This window comes from Ochlerotatus camptorhynchus, unplaced genomic scaffold, assembly GCF_037179485.1.
Source record: "Ochlerotatus camptorhynchus isolate MF236.1 unplaced genomic scaffold, CSIRO-AGI_Acam_v1.1 ptg000443l, whole genome shotgun sequence".
Classification (NCBI taxonomy): Eukaryota; Metazoa; Arthropoda; class Insecta; order Diptera; family Culicidae; genus Ochlerotatus; species Ochlerotatus camptorhynchus.
In genome coordinates this window covers 2,192,519-2,201,553 of record NW_027040929.1, presented here as the reverse complement: position 1 = coordinate 2,201,553, position 9,035 = coordinate 2,192,519, and the positions used below count along the sequence as shown (strand labels likewise).

Here is a 9,035-nt window from a genome sequence, read left to right as displayed (position 1 = left end):
GTTCATTGTCAAGGCAAAGATTTTTTCTCATCGTCGCTTGCTGCGATCTCAATGCAAGTTGCACCCCGCAATGGCATGTGGTATGCATGTTATTCTAAAGTCATGCTCTATGTTTGCTAATTGTTGTCGTGAATCCGGGGGCGAACTAGACGTGTAAGGCCCCGATGCTTTCAAAGCACAGCGATGACCGGTCGTTGGTGATTTGGTGGCTCTAGAACACCGCATAAAGTGGGGACTGTTTGTGGATGTTTTCGTCTGGCATTGGTCTGGTTCCGTTGTATGATGCGATACCCTTGACTTCAAAAGTTGGCAACCCAAAGTGGAGATGTTTGATTAATTTGTCTGATGCACTGGATTTTCGGGAAAATGCTTATTTGTGCTTGAATCATCTATGTCTGCGTTTACTGAGGCGAAACATCGACGTTCTTTGAAACGATGTAGCTTTCGGAGGCATATCAAAACTGTTTGATATTTATTATCACCGACATGCTCTTGGAAATTCTGTTGGATGGCCTTTCATTCAATTGAGGCAATGAATATTCAATGTATCAATTGATGTAGCATTCTGGTATGTTTTTCCCAGCCACTTCCTTTGTGATGATTCAAACAGAGAACACAATTTCTTATGCATAGGTCGAGAGAGAGAAAGAGAGAGAGAGAGAGATACTCATCTGAAACAATTTCTGGTCGATAAGCGGATTACAGTAATTGCTTTTTTGCCGTCTCACTTGTGACATACTCTGCACGTCCGGATCCTTGGGCCTGCTTTCGGCCTACTACGTCCAGGTTCGTCTCATGCATGTGCCTACTTCGATATATGATTGATCTGATTTGGTTAGAGGGAAACAATGGCAAGTCAATTTCACCCAGGAATGCCATTTATTTCAACAGATGTCCACTACTTGCGACAGAGGGAAAAGCAGCAAACTGTTTACTCATTCATTAGGCTCACCGACTGAATAACAATTTTCAGCACCAGCAGAGAGCTAGGGTAAATGTCGGCTTCGGCACCCATTAACTGTTTTTGGCAACCAAAATTTAACCGTTAATTTCATTGTATTTTCTCATCAAACACTTCGCTGTATGTATTCAAACAATTCCTTAGTCTTTCAGCTACCAATAATAGTACAGCTGGTTAACACGCAGTTCAAATGGAAGCTGCCGACAATCGTCACTCTCACCTGAGAAGTTTGGAGCGTTGTAAAAATGCTTTCAATCAGTTTTGAACAATTCTGTCGATTGGAATTGATAGAGAAGCAAGCAGACGCTGAGAAAATGCTATAAGAAACACAGACGCTGCTTAGATTGACGAGAATACGTAAATTCCCCTATGTATGTTCCGGGGGAAAAATCTCAGTTAAATCGATTTTTCCTTGCCTTTGACCAACAGTGTTTATCGATTTTTCACCCTCTCCTCCGCGCTCTTTTCTAATCCGATCCGAATTCCAATCAAGTCAATTTTGACCAAAGCGTGACTTATTCAATTTGGGTGACACGTATGTGCCAGGTTGGGGGAACTTCCTTACGGCTGCATTCGCACTTGGACTTGGGGGAAGGTGGCAAAACTTTCATAATTTTAATCAAACAATGCCTTGGCACATAAACACTACGGAGCATGTGTGACAGACGGATCGACTTGGATCGAGGGGAGTGACCGTTGGTTGGTTGGAAGAAGTAGGAAAATATTCGGGGTGGGGGTAAATTTATGATAATAGATATTTATTATGCGATGAAAATGGGTGCTACTTTGTCAAATCAGGCTAAAGCAAATATGGGGATTGGAGGATCAACGGAAGTGGCATATTTGTTTACTGTTGATGCGATAAGAAGGAGGGATATATTTGATTTTGTTTGTGCAAATTAGCCGAAAGCTGAAATTTCTATTTGAGTGTGCATCCATATTTTTCGAATACATAGCACTTCGAAAAATCATAAAACATATTGAAAAAAATTCGTATTTTCGCTGTTGTCATTGTTCAGAAGAATTGAAAATTCTCGTTTAATTTGAGGGAATTTTATGGGAAATTAATGAAGGCTTTATAGTAATGATTGACATCCCTATACCTAATTGGGAATTGAAAGATTCTTTAACAAATATGCCTAAAAAATAATAGCCTCTGATTGTCATCAGCAAATCGCTGTATGAAGGGCCAAAAACGAATGGATGGATTGATAGGCAATTCGCCTATTCATTTCCTTGGGACAGTAAAGAATCTCTTTGCAAAAACTTGATCAGCCAATTGGTCAGAAAACCAAGTATGCCAGAAATCGATCCCATGGTCATTGGTGTCTTCCATGGCCGCTCGAAGCCAAAGAAAATCTAACAATTTCTAGAGACGTTTGTGGGAGACAATGACGACGAGTAAACGCAGCATGCCATAATAATTTTGAATTTGTTCCATGTTACCATATTGACCTCAATATAAGCTCGGTAATAAAGAACATTCACTCTCTTATAGTTTTGTACATCGTAGGATACACAAGTGTTTTATTCCCACGATCTATGGTCATTCCAATAACGTTTGTAAGGGAAATCGATCCAAATTTAGAGTATGGATTGGTAATTAACGAATTTGAGATGCTTGTAAAAATTCAAGCATTTATATGCGCTAATAAAAGGTATTGTTTTTAATCCCTTAAAAACATTATTTTAAAAACACTTTCTCTTTTATTGTAGGGGTAGTGAATTTCAACTCACGGTGGTTTATAGTGCTGCACAGTAGTCATCATTCAAATTTATTACAAACTAACATATTTTCCAACACTTCAACAATTCGTAGAACTAATTCTGTCTGTCTGAATGGATGTATGAAGGACATTATCAACACTACAAGATCCAGGAGAATGGAAAGATATTCAAGCTACCAGTAATTACTCCGCTACTGAAGCTACCCATAGATAGATAAATTGAAGATGTCATAGTATCTGACTCGCTTAATCTAATTGATCTTGGAGTTGTTTGTAAAGGAAACCACTCATTGTTGGAGGCAGAACCATTAGACAGTGGACTGTCCTCCTTGACTACGACTTGATCAAATACAACACCTGATTGTATTCAATTTACCATTGTATGAAAGGCCAAAAACGGAGGGCGAACCCGTAGCAGATACACTTACGCTTAGTCCGCGGGATTAAGGAGAATCTCCTTCCAACGATAAAATCCTACAACCCAGTAATGGACAAGTCATCGTACGAGGGGATGTCCCAATAAGTGGGGAAGAAGAGCCCGCCTTCAATTCACGATCTGTTAACGACAGGAAGTTGGCAATTCCACTCTCCTCATCCAAATCGCTTCAATCAGGTGCCCTGATGGTCCCATCTCTACCCTCATAATATGTCCATATATGTTCAAAAGTAGTTTTATCTTAATTTATATTTGAAAACTTACCCCTCCTGGCCAACTTTATTTAATCACTGTTCTCTCATCACGTTTCACTTCTTATTTTAGCTTTTCAATGCTTATCCTTCTTCACTTTGTCATTCTCATGTGATGACTCTCCTTCTGAAATTTAACTTTCGTCATTCTTATATATTTCCTTTAATTTCCTTTTCATATTTTCCTTGTCCGTTAAAAGCACCTCAAAACTCGCTCTATCCATGTTATTAAATTTTTGGCAGTCTTGTTCTAATGACTTTCACCAAGTTAAACTAGGCCGTCCCTCTTTTATTTCTTTTCAAAATTTAAGTTATATGCTAGCTTCAAAGAGTGCTTATTTTCTCTACGCAAGCCATGTCCAAAGTAGCTTATACGTCCAACTCTAATTCTCCTGTTTATTGTTTTGCCTTCTTATAGCTTCCTTGCATTAAACTTAATATCGCTTTTTTAACGCAAGATCGCTGCCCACATATGCTCCTCAAAATAAGATTTTCGTAGTTAACTATCGCTATCCTACTTTTTTTGCCAACACTGCTATCTGAGTGGCGTATTGCAATGATGTGGCCATCATTGTTTTGTACATTATTTTTTCCTAATTCCCAGCTTGTTTTGAACTTCTTACTAAACTCTACTATACTCTTGGAAGATTTAACCTGGTAACTGTACAACCCGAGGACATCAGCGATGACGCACTTTGGTGGCATGGGCCACCATATCTACTATCAGGACCAGAATCCTGGCCAGATCCAATAATACCATTACTCATCCAGGACTTTTCGCAACTGTCTCATCTTCTCAAGGTTGCTTCGTACTGCCTTCGTTTTGCGAAGAACTGCCAATTTCCGAGCCATGCTCGAACCTTCGGGCGGGTCACACCGATGGAGTACAACAATGCCTTCAAAGCTCTCATTCGAGTTGCACAAGGAACAACTTTCCATCAGGAACTACAATATTTGCAGAACCACGACCAAAAGTTTTTGGCTCTGCAAAAAGCTGGCTTCAAGTCTCCGCTCAAAGACATTGACGTGTTGATCGACGACGCAGGGCTCCTCCGTTTGAACGGTCGCCTAGCTCAGTCACCTGGCACCTTCGACAATCGCTTTCCGATCCTGTTACCTGCCGATCATCATCTCTCACGGTTAATTGCTAGATCAATTCATCATCAAACTCTGCACGCCGGACCAACACAACTGCTCGCGACCATCAAGCAGTGTTTCTGGCCGATTCGTGGTAGAGACCTCGCTCGAAGGACAGTGCATCGTTGTGTGACGTGTTTCCGTTGTCGTTCGAACGTTGCGGGAAGGGGCGCTTCGGTAAAAGTCTGAGTCGCAGTGTACGTGTGCTTCGCCGTAAAGGCCGTTGTGCTGGACATCGTCGCCGGGATGCCAGCTGCTGCGTGCGTCAATTCGTTGAGGCGCTTTGTGAGTCACGTCGGTCGCGTTCGCGTTATACACTGCGACAATAGCACCTCGTTCGTCGACGCGTTTCGCGAAATAAAGGAGATGCGACAACAACTCGTCCAGCAGCTGAAGTCCAACGAATGGGCTACCGAATGCCTGGAAAGAGGCATCGAGTTCCAGTTCATACCTCGGAAAGCACCACATTGTGGTGGGCTTTGGGAAGCTGCGGTGAAGAGCTTCAAGCACCATCTCGTCAGGATCTTTGGCTCATCACCTTACCACTTTGACGATCTTCGCACGGCCGTTGCTCAGGCGGAAAGCATCATGAATTCACGACCCTTAACTCCACTTTCCAATCATCCTGAAGACCTCTCTGTACTCACTCCTGCACATTTCCTGCTGGGTGAACCAGCCTTCTGGCTTCCGGAGCCAGACTACACAAGCATTCCCATTAATCGCCTATCCCACTTCCAGGCGACACATCGAGCCATGAACGACTTGTGGAAGCGCTGGTCCAAAGAATACAACGGTTTGCTGCATCAGCGTCCAACTAAGTGGAAGAAAATCCCTACCGACGTCACGGTCGGTGCAATGGTTTTGTTGAAGACCGACAACGTTCCACCCAAACAATGGCCTCTCGGGCGTGTTGTTGTGGTCTACCCGAACAAGGACAACATCGTACGGGTCGTGGACGTCCGCACTCAATCCGGAATTCGTCGTCGTGCAACAACGGGGCTGTGTCTGCTACCAGTTAATGACATCCCAAGTGAAACAGTAGCGGGATCAATCAAGCCAACTCAGCTGACCGATGTACCTACCTCTTCTTCTGTTGGTTGAATGCTGCGCTTCAACAGGGGCCGTGATGTTGTGGCTTCCGAACAATTACCTCTACTCAACTTCACTAAATCACTTACTTGATACACTGTCCTGTAATAATTGTACTTACCTTGGATATAACTTACTTTGAATTCACACCCTTGCATTGACAGCTAACATTGAAATGAAAAACACACCTATACACACACACGACATGCAGTGTAGAAGACAGGAAACGAACAAGAATTAAAATTATGATCAGTTACCACCAAACCACCAGTGCGTATAGTAGAATTTATTCACTATCTCTGAAATTCACATTGTTCAGTTTTACCGCATGTGCATCGGCCTCCCTCAGTCCGCTGGAACAGTTTTCGCCAGTTTTCGCCCCCGTTAATGGTTTTGCCGACAGATTCGGCAGTGGAAACAACACTTTGATTTATGGCTTAGTGACATTGCGGTCAATTTAATTGGTTATGAGAAAGTTTGAACATACTGCGAGGTAAGCACATATCATCACATTTAAAATCTAAGGGCATCGGTGGGATTCGAACCCATAATTCCCATTCTATACAAATATACAACGATGGACCTAAATGGTCTACAGATTCGACATGTACGCCGGTCCTTTCATCAGTGGCGGTGGTGTGGAAACCGTTTTTGCCTCGGCGGCGGCGGCGTGACGCCATTGACTTTGATCGGCGTCGGCAGCGTGCATCGGCGTTTCACTATGGCGGCTGTCAAAATGTCACATTTCATAGTTGAATTTAAACCAAAATATTGTATTACTGTATGTGTGACTTGTTGCAGATAACTCCATTTTGAATTTGTTACCGAAAACACCATCAACACCATCCATTACGGAAGAGTAACGGAACTATTTCCTAAGATGTTTTGACGTAGGACTACATGTTACAATATTATGAAAGATTTTGAACATTAATAACTCAGCTGCCCCTGGACCAATTTCAATAATTTTAAAACCAATCGATCAGAAATATTACTACGCATCTGGTAAATTAAAGACTATCATTATTCAAAATGTCACTATTGAAAATTGCACGAATGTGCATCGGTTGATGTGATAATTAAAATGACCACCAATTTCGTGCAAAAAGCTGTTTCCCTAACACAGATTTAAAAGTTGAACAGCTAGCTATTAAGGCTGCCCACAAACCGCTAATCGGATTCAGTTCTAATCACCGTGTGTGGTGGTGTCCGGTCGTCGGCATCAGCAGCAGCAGTACTTTCGGCGCGTGGCGTTGAACATTGTTCTCCAGTACACAACGAAAGGCTGCCTGCAGCAAAGAGCTGCAGCCCACATGAGCATTTATAGAAGGAGGAAGAAGTCGCACCGCTATTGATTGGAATCAGTAGGTCTTCGTGAGTCGCTGTGGGTCATCTATGCCAAGCGCGTCATACTATAGAGTATACACATAGAGAACCCCGCTCAAATTCATATTCCTTCACTAAACACAAGCTCCTGCTGCAGTTAACAAATAACATTTATAATATAATACGACGTAGTCCTACGTCACCATTGCGTACAACCCCATAGGGCTGTCCATTGTTGTTGTTTTTTGAATAAACCCCAAGTAACACATAAAACATCTTTTTGAAAAAGAATTAGAACGGCTTGTTGTATAAATGTATTATAAGTGATGCAGTTAACATCCCACGTTATATATGAGGTATAAAGATGTTTTCTTCATACTTCTTAGATTCAACATTTTCCAAAATAGTTTTCCTTTGCTTTTTTCTTTAAATGTTATTTAAACGTGCATCTCACTGTTTTAATACCACTATAAAACTTGTCGTAAACAAAATCAATCTTAGATGAATTTATAAAGTTCTTGAAGAGATTCTGAACTTTCCAGATTGACGTAAACATTGACGCCGCCATTGAGCCGGACTGTCTCTTCACGCAGTGATTGACAGTTTCTTATGAGGTATTCGGAGGTTAATTCTATTCTAGGTTAATTCTAGGTTCTATTATTTATCAGTTCTCTCCCAATAAAATAAATATCGTCATTGTCTGTTCAAATATGTTCCATGCGAAGGAATTTATCATTCATAATAATATAAGAGTCATCTTAGACTAATTTTTTACACAATTCGTGTGTCCTATTCCTATATTGAATACAATTCCACTAGAATTTGACATGAAAACGAAACTCTAAACTTAAAAACTTTACATCGTCTACTTCTATGCTATTGGATCTAATAAACTTCAATCGTTCGTAAATTAATTTCATCCTTCCTACGAATGGAATTTGTTTATCATCAATTTACACAACTTATTCTTCTGAGGAATTTTATCGTGCGTATAAAGTTCCTAAACTGATATTCTGTACTGCAAACATTTATGCGGTTGCAAATTTATGGTAAATCTTTACATTCTACTTCTGAAAAACTCATTGGCTCTTAGAAAAAGCTCAATATAATAAATTGAATTGCTTTAAGAATCCTGGATAAAATTCCCCAACTTTGCAAAAAAAACAAAAACAAATAGAATATCGAGTTTCTTTTTTAATTATCCTAATTTTCTCTTTTACAAAACGCACAAATTAAATGTTTTTTTCATTCTATACATTGCTTCATTGGTTAGCCATATTGTAGTGCAGTTTGTACAATGCATTGAGAAATTTCATAATTGTTATCAAAACATGTTTATAACACGAAAAACAAAAACATTACTTGTATCGTATATTGAAGTTATAATTAGGCATGGCAACTCTCCACTGCCGCATCATAACTCAAGTCGTCCTTCAATCCAGGACCCGATGGCGTTCCATCCGTATTCCTGAAAAAGCATATCGCCAGCTTGCTGATGCCCATGCTTCACCTATTTCGATTGTCCATCTCGAGTGGTACATTTCCATCTTGTTGGAAATTCGCACATATGTTTCCTATCCACAAAAAGGGCAGCAAACGGGATGTGGACAATTATCGTGGAATTACGTCGTTGAGTGCAGTTTCGAAGTTATTCGAGTTAGTCATCATGGAGCCTCTACTCTCTCATTGTAAGCAGTATCTAAGTGGTGATCAACACGGCTTCACTTCCGGTCGTTCTACTTCCACAAATCTGCTGTGTTTGACATCGTATCTTACGGAAAGCATGGCAGAGAGGACTCAAACAGACGTCATATACACCGACTTGTCAGCTGCCTTCGATAAGCTAAACCATGCCATCGCGATTGCCAAGTTGCATAGACTTGGGGTCAGCGGCAACCTCTTGCGATGGTTTCGTTCATATCTCACTGATCGGCAACTGATGGTTGCCATTGGTGACAACCGGTCCAATATCTATCTAGCGTCAGGGATACCTCAAGGAAGTCACCTGGGACCTTTGATTTTCTTACTCTACTTCAATGACGTGAACTTGGTCTTCGAAGGCCCACGACTATCGTATGCAGACGATCTTAAAATCTACCTACGAATCC

The 9,035-nt window shown here is 41.1% G+C and overlaps 1 protein-coding gene across 1 annotated transcript; it reads left to right on the top strand.

The window, feature by feature from the left end:
* Window positions 1-4,254: 4,254 nt before the first annotated feature.
* Window positions 4,255-5,613, top strand: LOC135711806 (uncharacterized). Its single transcript, XM_065234760.1, has 2 exons — window positions 4,255-4,689; window positions 4,732-5,613. The coding sequence occupies exons 1-2, from the start codon at window positions 4,255-4,257 to the stop codon at window positions 5,611-5,613; spliced, it is 1,317 nt and encodes a 438-aa protein (XP_065090832.1).
* Window positions 5,614-9,035: the final 3,422 nt, after the last annotated feature.

Coding starts and splice junctions, on each gene's coding strand:
- LOC135711806 (XM_065234760.1), top strand. CDS start 4,255: ATGGAGTACAACAATGCCTTCAAAGCTCTCATTCGAGTTGCACAAGGA. Junction 4,690..4,731: donor TTGCGGGAAGGGGCGCTTCG/GTAAAAGTCTGA, acceptor TTCGCCGTAAAG/GCCGTTGTGCTGGACATCGT.